At 42.4% G+C, this 15,701-nt stretch overlaps 1 protein-coding gene across 1 annotated transcript in view; it reads right to left on the reverse strand.

Annotated features, from left to right (window-relative positions):
* Window positions 1–2,108: 2,108 nt before the first annotated feature.
* Window positions 2,109–15,701, reverse strand: part of LOC143805881 (cytochrome P450 2G1-like) — a 135,630-nt gene continuing 122,037 nt past the window's right edge. Inside the window, exons 7-9 of the mRNA XM_077285621.1 lie at window positions 4,156–4,343; window positions 3,724–3,865; window positions 2,109–2,499 (exon numbers count right to left, since the gene is read on the reverse strand). Coding sequence (XP_077141736.1) covers window positions 2,315–2,499; window positions 3,724–3,865; window positions 4,156–4,343 — 515 coding nt within the window. The 3' untranslated portion in view covers window positions 2,109–2,314. The remainder of the gene's footprint in view (window positions 2,500–3,723; window positions 3,866–4,155; window positions 4,344–15,701) is intronic.

Raw genomic sequence — 15,701 nt, forward strand, 5'->3', positions numbered from 1 at the left:
AAATAGGGATATACTCACCCTCTGACGCGCCCTGGTTGTAACCGCTGCAACCGGCAGCCTCCGTTCCTAAGAATGAGCGAGTGAAGGACCTGCGATGACGTCGCGGTCTTGTGATTGGTCGCGTGAGTGGTCACATGAGCGGTCACACGACCAATCACAAGCCGCCACTTCATCGAAGGTCCTTCACTCGCTCATTCTTAGGAAGTGAGGCTGCCAGTTGCAGCGGTTACAACCAGGGCGCGTCAGAGGGTGAGTATATCCCTATTTTTTATTTTTATTCTTTATTTTACACATGAATATGGATCCCAGGGCCTGAAGGAGAGCTTCCTCTCCTTCAGACCCTGGGAACCATTTAGGATCACTTCCGATATTTGTGTCCCATTGACTTGTATTGGTATCGGGTATCGGTATCGGCGATATCCGATATTTTTCGGATATCGGCCGATACAATCCGATACCGATATTTTCAAATATCGGAAGGTATCGCTCAACACTACTGCTGACTTGACAGATGTCCAGAAAGCAGTCATTGACACACTCCATAAGGAGGGTAAGCCACAAAAAGTCATTGCTAAAGAAGCTGGATGTTCACAGAGGGCTGTATCCATGCATATTAATGGAATGTTGAGAGGAAGGAAAAAGTGTGGTAGAAAAAGGTGCACAAGCAACCGTAATAACCGCAGCCTTGAAAGGATTGTTAAGAAAAGGCCATTAAAAAATTTCGGGGAGATTCACAAAGAGTGGACTGCTGCTGGAGTCATTGCTTCAAGAGCCACCACACAGACATATCCAGGACATGGGCTACAAGTGTCGCATTCCTTGTGTCAAGCCACTCATGACCAATAGACAATGCAAGAAGCGTCTTACCTGGGCCAAGGAGAAAAAGAACTGGACTGTTGCTCAGTGGTCCAAGGTGTTGTTTTCAGATGAAAGTAAATTTTGCATTTCATTTGGAAAGAGTGGAGAGGCCACAATCCAAGCTTCTTGAGGTTTAGTGTGAAGTTTCCACAATCAGTGATAGTTTGGGGAGCCATGTCATCTGCTGATGTGGGTCCACTGTGTTTTATCAAGACCAATGTCAGTGCAGCCATCTACCAGGAAATTTTACAGCAATTCATGCTTCCCTCTGCTGACAAGCTTTTTGGAGATGGAAATGTCATTCTCCAGCAGGACTTGGCACCTGCCACATTACCAAAAGTACCAATACCTGGTTTACAAACAAAACTATCACTGTGCTTGATTGGCTAGCCAACTCACCTTATCTTAACCCTATAGAGAATCTATGGGGCATTGTCAAGAGGAAAATGAGACACCAGACCTAACAATGCAGACTGGCTGAAGGCTGCTATCAAAGCAACCCGGGCTTCCATAACACCTCAGCAGTGCCACACGTTGATCGCTTCCATGCCATGCCGCATTGATGCAGTAATTGATGCCAAAGGAGCCCCAACCAAGTATTGAGTGCATTTACTGAACATACATTTCGGTAGGCCAACATTTCAGATTTTAAAATCATTTTTCAAGCTGGTGTTATAAATAGTGATGAGCGAATATACTCGTTACTCGAGATTTCGCTCAGACACGCTCAGGTGTCCTCCGGGTATTTTTTAGTGCTCGGAGATTTAGTTTTCATCGCCGCAGCTGAATGATTTACATCTGTTAGTCAGCATAAGTACATGTGGCAGTTGCTTGGTTGCTAGGGAATCCTCACATGTACTTATGCTGGCTAAGAGATGTAAATCATTCAGCTGAGGTGATGAAAACTAAATCTCCGAGCACTAAAAAATACTCGGAGGACACCCGAGCATGCTCGGGAAATTTCGAGTAACGCGTATATTCGCTCATCACTAGTTATAAAGTATTCTAATTTACTGAGATAATGACTTTTGGGTTTTCATTGTCCATAATCAACATTAATAGAAATAAACCCTTAAAGTGATCAGTCTGTTTGTATTGACTCTATATAATATATGAGTTTCACTTTTTGTGTTGAAGAACAGAAATAAATTAGCTTTTTGATGATATTCTAATTTTGTGAAAAGCATCTGCATGTTTTTGCATGGTAAAATTTGCACAGCTTTCTAGAATCAAAGAATAAGTGCTCAATATAGACATAGAAAAATCATTTATTTAGCTTTGGCAAAGTTTGTTAACTTTCTGAATAATTAAGGCCAGATCATCATGCATTATATGTCGCCATGTTATACTACACATGAAAAAATTGCTTTATATAATTACTAAAAGAAATTATTTGTGATTTTGTGTTATTTTTTCTTCTTCTGTGACTCTATTTACATATCATCTGTGGCCAAAATTAAATTCGAGGGACAAATGACATCCGATAAAATTTGGGAACATTTGCAAAACCGGCCATCAGTGGTCTGATGTCTTCTTCTGTGAAGGCTTTCTCTGGAGTTAATTTGAAGTGCTGTAAGATTGTGGTAAAGAAAATGAATAATTCCATCTTGGCCAAACCTTCCCCAACACAAATCCGCTTCCCTAATAAGAGAAAAACATGTTAACTGCAAATTCTACTTGGTTGATTGTATTCCATCCATAAATTGCACGTATACTGCCTCCTTTTGCACATTGAGCACAATTTTCTTCTTCATTGTTTTTGCAAAAAAGATCTATCTCTCTAATGACTTGCGTAGACTATAACTAAGAGCCCGATTAATCATTTCCTTCATTTTAAGTCACTTTACTTTTTTGTTCAATTTTCTTTGAAATGGTATTTTAGAACTTAAAGATGCTCTTAATCATTATATTTTACTTTTGTTTGTGGCTTATTTAATATGTTGCAAGCAACTGTGACAATTGAGCAACAACATCTGGCATAAAAATAAATTATTCAAATGAGGGACTGGAGTACATTTGCAGAAATAACTCAGACTTTTTAAAAAGTCTGAAATTTAATATAATATAAGAATTGGCTCCAAAAATTAGCAAACTACGCGCATAATGGCGAACAGAGAAAAAAAACATGAAGAAGTAGTAAATAGACTTGAAAATATTTTAAATAAATGTAACTTAAAGAAAAGAATTTGGCCCAAAACAAAAAAGAGGAAAAACTAGACAGAAATTAAGAGCAAATGCAGCAATGAATTGGCCCCCAGATTTCAGAGACTTAGTTTGGTTCTGCTTATCTGAAAAATTATTACATTACTTAACAATTTGGGCCTGAGGAATGGTGCACATCTCAAGGATTCACTCTTTAGAGTTCCCTGCCCTATCAAATCCTGAACAGAAAATACTGTGCTAAAGGAAACCTGTCCTCTGATATATGTTGCCCAAACCATGGACATTTTGAATGAGAGACTGGCTCCTCCATTATTTATTCAGTCTTTTTAGTCAGTGCTTAGTTTTATGGTCTTTACCAAGTGTTTATGGCTCACAGGATAGAGAAACAGCGCCTTGTCATTATCTTGTAAAAGAATGCTGTTTAGTCGAAATAATTGGTTTCATTACACGTAAAACAAGCTAGAACACTAGCACCCCCAAAAAAGATAGGAGCTACTGACAGCTCAGTGGGTACTGTATGGAAACCAGAATGGGTTAGCTATCTCTCAATTCATTAGTCAGCTGTAAGATATACACTCATTATTTCTTACTCTGTCCGTAGTCCGTATAATATCCTGGAATTCCACCCACTCCCTCATACAACTGTCCCATCACTCATCAAACATCTCATCACTCATTAGTCTGGAATGGGTTAACGAATACCTGCAGAGAATGGCATGAAGGCCTCATTCTTCTTAAAACATCCTTTATCATCTAAGAAATTGTTAGGATCAAACTTAGTAGGGGCGGCAAGTTTTGTAGGGTCCCGAAGAACTGTACACAACAATGGATACACATCTGTGCCCTAAAACCACAAGGGATGAAATTTATAGTAAAAATGCCATAGAAGGATTAATGGTTTATTTAAAATGGCAGACTGTCCAGGTCCTACAGAAGAAAAGCGACCGCACACATCATACCACCTTCATGTTTGACTGCATAATATTCTTATGTATGGATATAGTATTAGTTTTGTGCTAGATATAGTTGGCTCCTTCTCTTTTGAAGATAAACTTTGTCTCACAAGGAGAAACATTATCCCTGATAACTAACATTGCCACCAGTTACTAATGATACATTATCTCATTATACTACCTTAGGAATCATGTATCCCTTGAAGGTAACATCCTTTGTTGTTGCGTGTGGAACATTCAGTGGAAGAATATCGCAGAATCTCTGGATTTCATGTATTACAGCATCCATGTATGGCATTTTGCTGCGGTCCTCAATATTTGGGATGCGGCTGTCACCAATCACACGGTCTATTTCTTGATGTAGTTTAGCTAGGGAAATGTTTGGTGGGAACTAGAAAAAATTAGTTTAAGCTACAAATAAAGAACAAGTAGGTTTCCATATAAATAGAGATAATGTACAGAGAAAGGAAATATCCTATGTAATATGTGACTTAAAATTAAAGTTCCTGGACGCCAATGTAAAATCTGTATCAGTGTCTCCACCTGTCATCTGCTGGTCTCCAAATTTTGGAACCTTGTGGACAAAGCTGATTTCTAAGGATTGAATGTTCTTGCATTCTCTGCACCCTCCATAGTCACATCACAGGCCATCAAGATAAATTATGTATTAATATAAAGTTAAATAAGAAAGTAATAGATGCTTTATATGAACTATGTATATTATATGTAGTCCAGGGTATTATGAGAGAACAGACTCCATTTTGTGTCTGTGTCATTTTGTCTTATAACTCCTGTGCAGTGATGAGCGAACCCGAACAGTAAGGGTACCGTTACACAAAACGATTTACCAACGATCACGACCAGCGATACGACCTGGCCGTGATCGTTGGTAAGTCGTTGTGTGGTCGCTGGGGAGCTGTCACACAGACAGCTCTCCAGCGACCAACGATGCCGAAGTCCCCGGGTAACCAGGGTAAACATCGGGTTACTAAGCGCAGGGCCACGCTTAGTAACCCGATGTTTACCCTGGTTACCATCGTAAATGAAAAAAAAAGAAACCGTACATACTCACATTCTGGTGTCCGTCAGGTCCCTAGCTGTCTGCTTCCCGCACTGACTGAGTGCCGGCTGTAAAGTGAAAGCAGAGCACAGCGGTGACGTCACCGCTGTGCTGTGCTTTTACTTTCTGGCTGGCAGTCAGTCAGTGCGGGAAGCAGACGGCTAGGGACCTGACAGACACCGGAATGTGAGTATGTACGGTTTCTTTTTTTTTCATTTACGATGGTAACCAGGGTAAACATCGGGTCACACACACCGATCCAGCGATGACAGCGGGAGATCCAGCGACTAAATAAAGTTCCAAACGATCTGCTACGACGTACGATTCTCAGCAGGGTCCCTGATCGCTGCTGCGTGTCAGACACAGCGATATCGTATGGATATCGCTGGAACGTCACTGATCGTACCGTCGTAGCGACAAAAGTGCCACTGTGAGACAGTACAGTAAGGTTCAGGGTCTGTACCAAACATCTACTGTTCGAGCATGGTAATCACGAAATTACAAATGTGAAAAATGTGACTGCACATAATAGTAAGAAGGAAATGAAACAGTCATATTAATATCTGATAAGTAGATATGGTACCCAATATATGCAGATGTTAGACTGTGGGGAAGAGTACTGTTAAGTCCAGCAGCATTGTTGGCAATCCATAAATCTTAACATACATACCTCAGAAGAAAGATGAGATGATAGATAAATATTTTACCTTTTGTAGATGATTTGGGTGGACCTGAGATACCCATACTGATTTTGTGAATGAAATAAGTGAAGTCAATAGGAAGGGATTTATTACCCTGTGTCATGAAGAGGAGGAAGGAGTTAGCTAATGGGCTGGAGCAGGAGTTTATTCAACCTCGTAGAACAAATGAAGAAAGCAATGGATGGGGAGAAGAGCACATGGGAGATCCCACTTACTCACACCACATAGCTGTGAATTATTTTTTCCTTGCCCTAGAATGTTGTCTCAAAATTGTTAGGAAAATTTTACAAGTTCTACCCCAGTGATTAAATTAACTATGGACAATATTTTAGATTTTCTTAAATAGTGGAGCAGCCATGTCTGCTAAGCATGCACATAATGTATTTCTTTGGGAAATTGTCACAGCAGTTTATGATTATTTAATTGGAAAAAAATGTTTTTGCATGCCCCTGCACCTAGACTGCCAGTATTTATTTGCTTTCACCCATGGATATAAACAGTTCACATGGACGATGTTGTAACACGGTGCCCAAAAATTCACTTATGTATACTGTTGCAATGCCTTCGGTTTATAAAAAAATGGACTCCTCCATATCCAGAGGTTTTGTTGCTTCATTTTGTAGCATGTGGTTGATTTATTGCTTTGCTGTACTAATCAAATGTTGTGTCAGAAGTATTCTATCTTCCTTGTGTGTTTCTTAGCAGAATACAGATGAAAGACCACAGCAGAAGGTAGTCTTCTTAGGACACTGTCTGCCACATGGCATCATACATCTTACAGAAGAAAGGAAAATGTAAATATATGTTGTGGATATACACCATGAAGTAATAAAAGCCAAGCAAATCTCTCCTCACCTGTTGACACTGAAGGCAGAGCTGAAGACACTCTCTGAGGCATGCAGAGTGGCAAAGGGGAAGACAGCCAATGTATATGTAGACATCAGATCTTTCCTAACATCACATGAGAGACCTATAAAAACTGCAAGGGCCCTAAAAGGGGGCTCGCCTGTTTCTCACCAAGCTTGGCATAGTGGAGATTAAGCTCACACCTGAACTGGCACAGGTGAAGCCAGAGGGAATGCTCTCGTAGATGCAACCATCAAGGAAACAGAGAATAGACCTAGAGTCGATAGTCTAGCACCAATGCAGATCAAGACCTCAGTGGCACCTGTCACTCCTGATATTCTTAAATCCCCGAGATTGGTAACAACATGATGCACTCACAGACTGACTTCCAGGTACTCTGCCCAACGCTATTATAATGTAAAGAGCACATAATATATACACCATGCACTTCCACACATACGCCAATCACTGATGAAGGCAAAGTCCGAATCGTGTTAACCTACAAAAATATCCAGTCCGCCAAGTGGAGCATGCCATTAAGTCATAACATATTACCAAATGAGAAAATCTCTATCTTAATAAGATCCAAAAAGGAACTAAAGATAATGTGGTCTGGAGTGTATAGACCATAAATGAGAATAGATTTAATCAAACACATGGGGTAAGCTAGCAAAAATAAGACATGTTATTAAACATTATAAGAATAATGTGGGGTAAGAGCAGAGAAACAGCTAAAAATCAGCGTGGGAACAACTGGAAAACATACACCACATCAGATGAGAGACAAAAATATCCCACTCATCTTGCGCTTCCAACACATATAATGCCTAAAAAATCTCTGTCAAGATGGTATAAATAGCAATAGTAATGGTATACACTAACCTAAGATCGTAAGCAGTGTTAATCCAAGGGCAGTATAATAAAGTGATAGTAAAAAGAGCCCACACAGAGGATTTAGTATAAAATTCTGGCGCTTTGCCCAGCTCATCCCACTTGCCCTGTAGCGATGGCAAGTGGGGTTCAAATTCGTGGGGTTGATGTCACCTTTGTATTGTCAGATGACATCAAGCCCACAGCTTAGTAATGCAGAGGCATCTATAAGACACCTATGCATTGATAATCCTATAGTTGTATGGAAAAGAAAGACACATACAGAATAAAGTCCTTAACTAAAAATAAAACAAAACACACTTAATATTTTATTTAAAAATAACAACACAGTTATACTCCTAGCATCCTATTCTCTTGATTCTGAGAACATTCAATTTATGTTTGGCTCTATCTACAGCAGTTTTTTCAGTCATATAGCGGTTGATACATATGTTGCCCTAGTGGGATTCCTTTGTTTGCTTGCTTTGCATCCGGATTATAGAACCATATAGATCTATGCAATGTTAGGACATCTCCACTGTATGTGCTAGTATGGATATCTTTCTCAGTTGATATAAGTAATGTTCTTCTATTGTACTTATTGAAAGTCTTGAATTGTTGCTGTGTATTTTGGTGGGGTGACAAGGGCACAGCCCTATCATGGGCTGCTTTGTTTGTGCTTGTTGTTTTTAATGTTTTAAATTTGCAGTGTCATCACTTTAATAAAGATGCTTTGTATTATTTATGGTGATCCCTGTTGTTTGTGCAGTGCCCCAGAGTCGTGGTCGTTGCAGTACTGATGCTCCGCCACTAAGGGGAGTGATGGTACGTCTGTTGGCACTAAAGGAGTTCACCTGACCAGGTATCACAGTCACACATTACACTTCACACTCTGGCCACCAGAGGGAGCAAAGGGTTCTATGTATTAGGCCACTCCTCACAATCTGGTAAAACTGGGGGCTGGATAGGAAGTTAGCCAGAAGCTGACTGGGTTGGATCTAGGCAACATCCTGTGGCAGAGGGTGTTGCAGGGGAAGATTCAGGGGGGTCCCTGTCAGGGGTGGGATCCTGACAGAGGCCTAGCGAACAGAACAGAACTTTACGGAGCCGCGCCTGCACTCGAATGCGGCGGCATCCTAAGAAAGGAATCGAAGCAAGGTTTATTGTGGAGAAGTGAGAAACGAGATCGCAGCACAAAGGAGAATAAAGCCAGTAGGAGTCGTGCCTTAAGATCGTGGCAACATCCTACTGAGGCGCGTAGCCGGTGGCCGGAACGCCGAGGAAGTATTGGGCTCCAAGCATTACTTCAAACAGCGGCAGGGCAGTTGACTTTAGGTTGGCTGTCTCACCTAAATCACCTAAGCAGACATAGGAGGCAATTGTGGGAGAGGGGCGATGCTAGGGTCCCGGAAGAACTCCAGGCCTACCCGTCATACGGGTGCGTCCTAGCCATATCATCTGGGGGATGGAGAAGAACATCAGAACAGATACAAGTTGTGAGAAGGAACATCAGAAACAGACACAACAGTTGTGAGGACTATCCCGTGGTGCTCAGCAGGGAGGTACTACAACACACAGGCTCTAGAAGGTAGGCACTGATTTTCACCTGCAAAGGGAACTCTGGATGTGCCTTCGGACCGGCCGGTCTCAGCCAGCCCTGTTAGCAGTACTCTGGATTGCGGATCCTGAAGCCTTCAGTAAAGAGGTAAAGATACTGCAACCCTGTGTCCTCGTTATTCATCGCGACTTGCACCACGCATCACCATCACACCTTTCATTGGATGCCCCTTAGCAGGGTCACGGACCGGGTCTAGCCACCGTGACAACCCCAGGATCGAGACCGAGAGGCCCGGTACCGAGTACCCTGCGGCCCTGCATCTGGGGGCGCTCCAACTGCATGCTACTTTCTCTTTTTTTTATGCAGTCTATTTAGCATGTAAGGGGTGATCCCTCCATTATTCGGTGCTGCCCTCCTGTTTGTCTACTGTTGTTTCAACACTAGGTTTTAAAATCTGATAGTTGCCCTATAACTTTGAGGGGCACGGGTGGACTGCCATGATGTTTACATGTTTTGAATTGCTTTTATTGTTTGTGGATTTGTGTGTCCTAGTGACCAAATAAAGCTATATATTTTATCATTGTTTTCTTGGTCTGAGTATTGAAACAGGTGTGCACACCGGTCATGAGTCTGGTCTTTCTTCCTTTTAGTCCCATAAGCTGACACCAGTAACCAGAGGTAAACTTTACACCTCTGATCACAGCTGAGTGCTCATGCTGTCTCTTGACAGCATGGGAACCGCGGCTCTCTGACTGGCGGGGATGATTTCACCACCGATCAGAAGCGGTGTTTGCCGTGCTGCCAAGCACATGACAGCGTGACAAACACCCAGTGTTCAGGCAGTGGAACCCGAACAGTGACACAGACTTTTTGAAGAAGTCCGTGTTCAGTGTCCATGCCTAAACAGTAGGTGTTCCGTAAGGGTGCCGAAATTTTCTGTTTGTGCTTGCCCATCTCTAATCATTAATGAGTGAAAAGAATGAGATAATAAGTGCATTTCATTATCTCAAATGGTAAGTCACTGCTCCCCTTATATACCACCTCAAATGGAACTGATGCTATGCCTATAAAGGCCTATGCCTTTATATAGACACCTCAATTAGATTTAAGTGTGTGTGGTATTTTATATCAACAATCAGTAAGATGTATCAATACATTTAATCAAATAAATCCATTGTGTGTCTCCAAAGGAAGTAAAAAGGGTGGATCTCACCCAAAAAAAATGGCCAACCACTGCGAAAAAACACCAGGGTATTAATAAATGATCCATGAAGGTTCAGTTATAGGCTCTCAGTATTCACCCAATGATTCGGTCACAGGATCTCAGCATTCATCTGATGATATTCTACACATTAGGGTTCATCAGAGGCTCAGGAATACTTCTATTGGGCAAATAACCAGTTGAGAAAGAGCCCTGCCGCTATCTGTGGTTAAAAAGACAAAATGGGCCGAGAGCAAAATTCACCCAGTGTGCATTTTAAGAAGCGTGCACCAGACTTACAGTCATGTCATTCTCCTAAGTTCCGACGCGTCACCTCTGATCTGTGATCCACATGGTGGAGAACAAGAAGCCACCGCGCAGCTCTCATCTGTCACTTCACTTCCTGTTTCTGGTATGTGCAATCTGTCAATAACTCCACAGACCTCGGCACATCATATGTGGGTACTGGAACGCACAATGGAGTGCAAGAAAACTATCAAATACCTTAAAAATTATGTGCTCTATAGTAGGGTCAATCAGATGAGGGCGGGGATGCTATAGATTATGTAGATATCACTTGTATGTAATTAATGACCATTTTACATATAAAGATGCAGGTTTAATAACTATCTTATATAGAAGCCACACAGGGCGGGGGCGTGTCCTGGATGGCCATGTGAGCGCACTCTGAGGAAAGAGCTCCCGTGGCCACAAGCATAATTATCCTGAACAGACATCGCTGGCTGCCATAAATCTAGCCTTATCTGGAAGCTGAGTCACCCAAGCAAGAAGGAGAGCTGTGGGGACACTCGGAGAGGCTCGCAATGATGAGGAGGAGGCAGAGAGATGTGAGTGCAGGAGAGGCTGGAGGAACCCAAGATGGCGCTGAGGCCAGAGCGGATGCTGAGATGGAGAACGCTGCCTGTCAAAAGTGCATGGAAGCTGAAGCAAAACTTCAATGGTTTGCCCGGGTGATCGGTGGGGAAGAGGCACAAGAGACTATGGAGGAGAGAGCTGAAGGAGAGGAAGAGGAGGAGGAGAAAGCTGATGAAGGAGCAAGTAGGGCACAGAAGGGGGAGGAAGAAAATAGCACGGCTGCAGCAGGAGAGGCTGAGAAGGAAGTGGAATTGAGAGGGGAGCCAACCCTAAAGGACGTCTTCATCCTCTTATCCTCTTGCAACCAGTCCCTGAATGATTTAACCCTTCAGATGAAGGAGGTGAAAGGGGAGATTATACAAATAAAGGCTGCTATACAGAAAATGGATAAACGCAACCATCAGCTAGGGTGAGAGTGGATGGTTAGCTTTCTCATACTATACGGCTACATAGAGGGATGAGACAGGTGTGTCTGCTCTCCCCTCTTTTGCTTGCTTTAGCCGTGGAGCCGCTGGCTGCCAGGATCCCACAGTCCGATGAGGTCTCTGGGTTTAAATATGGATCGATAGAGGAAAAGATAGCGCTTTATGCGGATGATATACTGCTGTTCTTGAGTGATCCACATGATTCATGGAGTAATGCAATTCGGCTCATCGACGGATTTGGTGCTTTGACGGGGTTTAAAATAAATTGGAATAAGTCAACTCTGTTTATGGTGGATGATGCAGGGGGTGAGCTTGGAGATTCAATGGAAGGGGGTAGACTTAAAGTAGCAGATCAATTCAAATATTTGGGCATAAAAATCTCTTTGCCGATCACGAATTACTTGCTTACGAATTTTACACCGGTGCTGGGAACTCTTAAGGCAAAGGTAGGGGCTTGGTCTAAGTTGCATTTATCTGTTGTAGGCTGAAATAATCTCATTAAGATGATTCTGATGCCTAAGATACTGTATGTTCTCTATAACTCACCTATCTGGATACCACGTGTACAATTCAAACTGATTAACTCTTTATTTAGAGGCCTGGTGTTGGGGAGGCAACACCCGCGAATTAGAGATGCTTTATCGCCCTAAGGACGCGGGAGGCTTGGCTTTACCTAACCCTGAAATATATTTCTTGGTGGCCCAATGTCAGGATTTAAAGGGCTGGGAACATGAGTCGTCTTCAAATGTAGCACAACTTTTGATAGAAAGGGTGATGAAGAGAAGTCCGGCGGTACAGTGTCTGGAAGATGGATCCCTAGGAATACTGGGGAAGAAATACTTAACATTATTTCTGATATATAAAGTATGAGGGAGAGTTAAGCAAATTCGCGGGGTTACTTGTCTGACCAGGTTTTCTCCTCTGTGGTTTAATAATAATCTACCGGAATGTGGAGAAACGGGGTCAGCGGGTGCTCTCGTCCGCTGGCCCGACTGTCTTTAGCAAGACTGCATGGACCATGGCTCATACCACTGAACGCCCGCTCTATCTCCCCGTGGGCAATACATTACACAGACAATACAGGGTTAAGGTCAAACAGTGTGGCAATACTTTATTGAACCACAACACACAATAGAAAACAGAACAATCCCACCATGGATGGAATTGTTTGGTTACATGGGCGCATATAAAAGATCACTGCGTCTCCATATATTTCCAGTATGACATGATGTTAGAGCTCCCAGGGTCACATGGGCGCATATAAAAGATCACTGCGTCTCCATGTATTTCCAGTATGACATGATGTCAGAGCTCCCAGGGTCGCTACTCCATCTGTGGATAAACACACAGAGAAGGAGTAACGACAAGCATAGGGAGATGACCAAGATCTGTCCATAGAGTCCATACAAGGTCCAAAGCCAGTTGAAATGATGTCAGAGCTCCCAGGGTCGCTACTCCATCTGTGGATGAACGCACAGAGAAGGGGTAACGACAAGCATAGAGAGATGACCAAGAACTGTCCATAGAGTCCATACAAGGTCCAAAGCCAGTTGACACGAGAGTCACCGCCTGGCTTATCTGACCATCTCCATGGAACCAGGCGACCAGCGGTTCCCAACCCTGGCTTTCTCCAAACATATCCATGGTTCAGAGATGGTCACTGGATCAGATCTGTGTCTTTCCAACCGGAGCCGAAAACCCCTAGGTTGTATCCTATAGAATCCTAGATCAGTGTCCCTCGTGATGGTGCCATGATGAACTGGCTGCGGTCCTTTCTCTTGTCTGTTGGGTGGTTTGCAGAATGTCTGGCTGGTAGCTCTGTATTACTTCAGACTCCCAGGATGTGATCTCTGAGTCTTTTTATACCCAAGGCATGTAAGCTATTTTTAGAATTACCCAGGGTCTTTCAGTCCAACATCAAGATAAGGGAAACAATGGTGATGGGATTAAGTAGCACTATTAGCATATAAGCACACATCAATAAACAAAGCTTAACACACTCTATGTACAGTCACTATTACAGACTTACACAGTATGTTAGATAGTATATCAGTTGGCAAGTCTGTCTTCTTGACCCACCAGACATAAACACTTAAATTCACAAGCCAATATACAGATAAAAAAACAGTTCTTTTAGTTTTTGCAAAAACATGGTTGTCTGGGAAATTAAGATACAATCTGGTTTCTTCACACTGAGTTTTTGGCGATGGGACATATACTAGAATGGCAAGCCAAGGGGATCCAATATGCCTGCCAGATTTTAGAGCGACGGGAGTTGAAATCCTTTTCCCAGCTACAGTCGGAATATGGTCTTAGGACATCTGGGGGGTTCCAATATGCACAAGTACGGCATGCGTTTGTGGCCCAGAATGAGGGGGTTTGTTTCCAAATTTAAAACGACATAGTATTAGACTACATCTGTGGAGTGGGGACAACGCGGGGAGCTATTTCATCTTTATATAAGGATCTTCTTCACACTCTCCTATTGGGATATCTGATTGGTGCGAGGGCTAAATGGGAAAGAGAGCTGGGTCATTTAGAGAATGAAACGTGGGAATCTGTATTAGAATGAATACCGAAACTATCACTGAATGAGCCATGTAGACTTTCCCAGCTTTATATTGTACACAGAGTGTATAGATCCTAGGATGTCCTGTAACGAGCTGGGCTGAGATCTGACTCGGAAAGCCCTAGATGTAGGAATGATAGTGCTGGAATGTTTCATATGTTATGGTCGTGTCCGAGATTGACTGCTTTTTGGTTGGTGGTTGTAAGCCGATAGAAAGGGAATACAGATGTGTAATTCCAAGAGAACCTTTGGTGTGCGTGCTGGGATACGTGGAAGAGATAGCTGTGGATAACAAGCTGAAAATAGCAATCGCCAGACTGCTATACATGGCTCGGAAGGTCATAGACAGAAATTGGATCAAAGAGGAACCTCCCTCGAGGGGAGAATATCTTAAATATGTGAAGCAGGTCATTACCCTGGTAAAGGGAGTATATTAGAAAAGAGGGAAGATGGGCCTATTTGAAAAATTGTGGACGCCTTGGTTGGAGCTAGGCTAGGGGAGGCCAAGAGAAGTTAGGCCTGAGGAGGGTTCGCCTATATATTTACGGTGTATTCGTTTACAAATAAAAGTTATTGTATATGGTTAACGTATATAATAATAATACCACAGGATATGTTAAGAGGAAAGTGTGAGCTGTCTAAAAGGGAAGGAGGGAGGTGGACTGGGTAAGGGGGGTTAAGAGTGGGGAAAATGGAAATTTATGTCTTAATGTGAAATGATTTATTGTACTCTTATATTTAATAAAAAACATTTGAGTAAAAAAGCCACATAGGGCTCACAAAACAAGAAAAGGTCATATTTGAGGCATGGATTCATCTAAAAAACAGGGAGAAAATAACAACGAATCACATACACAGGGTTAAGGGGAGAAAAAGGAGAAATCATATGTTCATAAAATGTACACATATTCATGAGACATAAAGACAGAGGGGACAAGGGGGTGTAAAGAGAACCGAGTTATGACTGAGAATCCGGAGAGAACTAGGGGCAAAAAAACACAAAACCAAATAAGAGGGTGCAGGGCAGGGGGGTTGGGGAAAGAAATTTAAATTTGTAGTCGAGGGAGAGGGGTATCAAGGGAAGGAAATAAGAACAGGATCTATGATTCCCTATCAAGGCACTCTCTATTTAGTTAGCCCTACCTAATGCGGATGTTGGCACCCTACATCCTATGCAGTGGCGCCCACACACTAGAAGACCCTATTGTGCCCTGCCCTGTTCATATTAAAGTATGGAAAGTCAATTGTTCGTTCAATCCCCAAGGTGACATAGGTTTTAAATGTTCAAGGTTTATACAGTATGTCTTGCTATTGGTGTGTCTCTTTTTTTTCCTGATGTCTCGTAGATGCTCTCCTATTCTTCCTCTAAACTCTATTTTTGCTTTCCCCACATATTCTTTTCCACAAGTACATGTTGCTTTATAGACTATTCCCTCACTTTGGCAATTGATAAATGAACTAATAGAGTACTGTTTTCCTGTTGTGTTACTTTGGAAAGTCTTGCCAGTTCTTATGGCTTGGCACGCAATACACCCACTTCATTGGTAGCAACCCATCCTATTGTCAAATAACCAGGTGGATTGTATATTTGGTGTGTAGTGGCTATTTGCCAAGCGATCTC

This window comes from Ranitomeya variabilis, chromosome 2, assembly GCF_051348905.1.
Source record: "Ranitomeya variabilis isolate aRanVar5 chromosome 2, aRanVar5.hap1, whole genome shotgun sequence".
In the NCBI taxonomy this organism is placed as follows: domain Eukaryota; kingdom Metazoa; phylum Chordata; class Amphibia; order Anura; family Dendrobatidae; genus Ranitomeya; species Ranitomeya variabilis.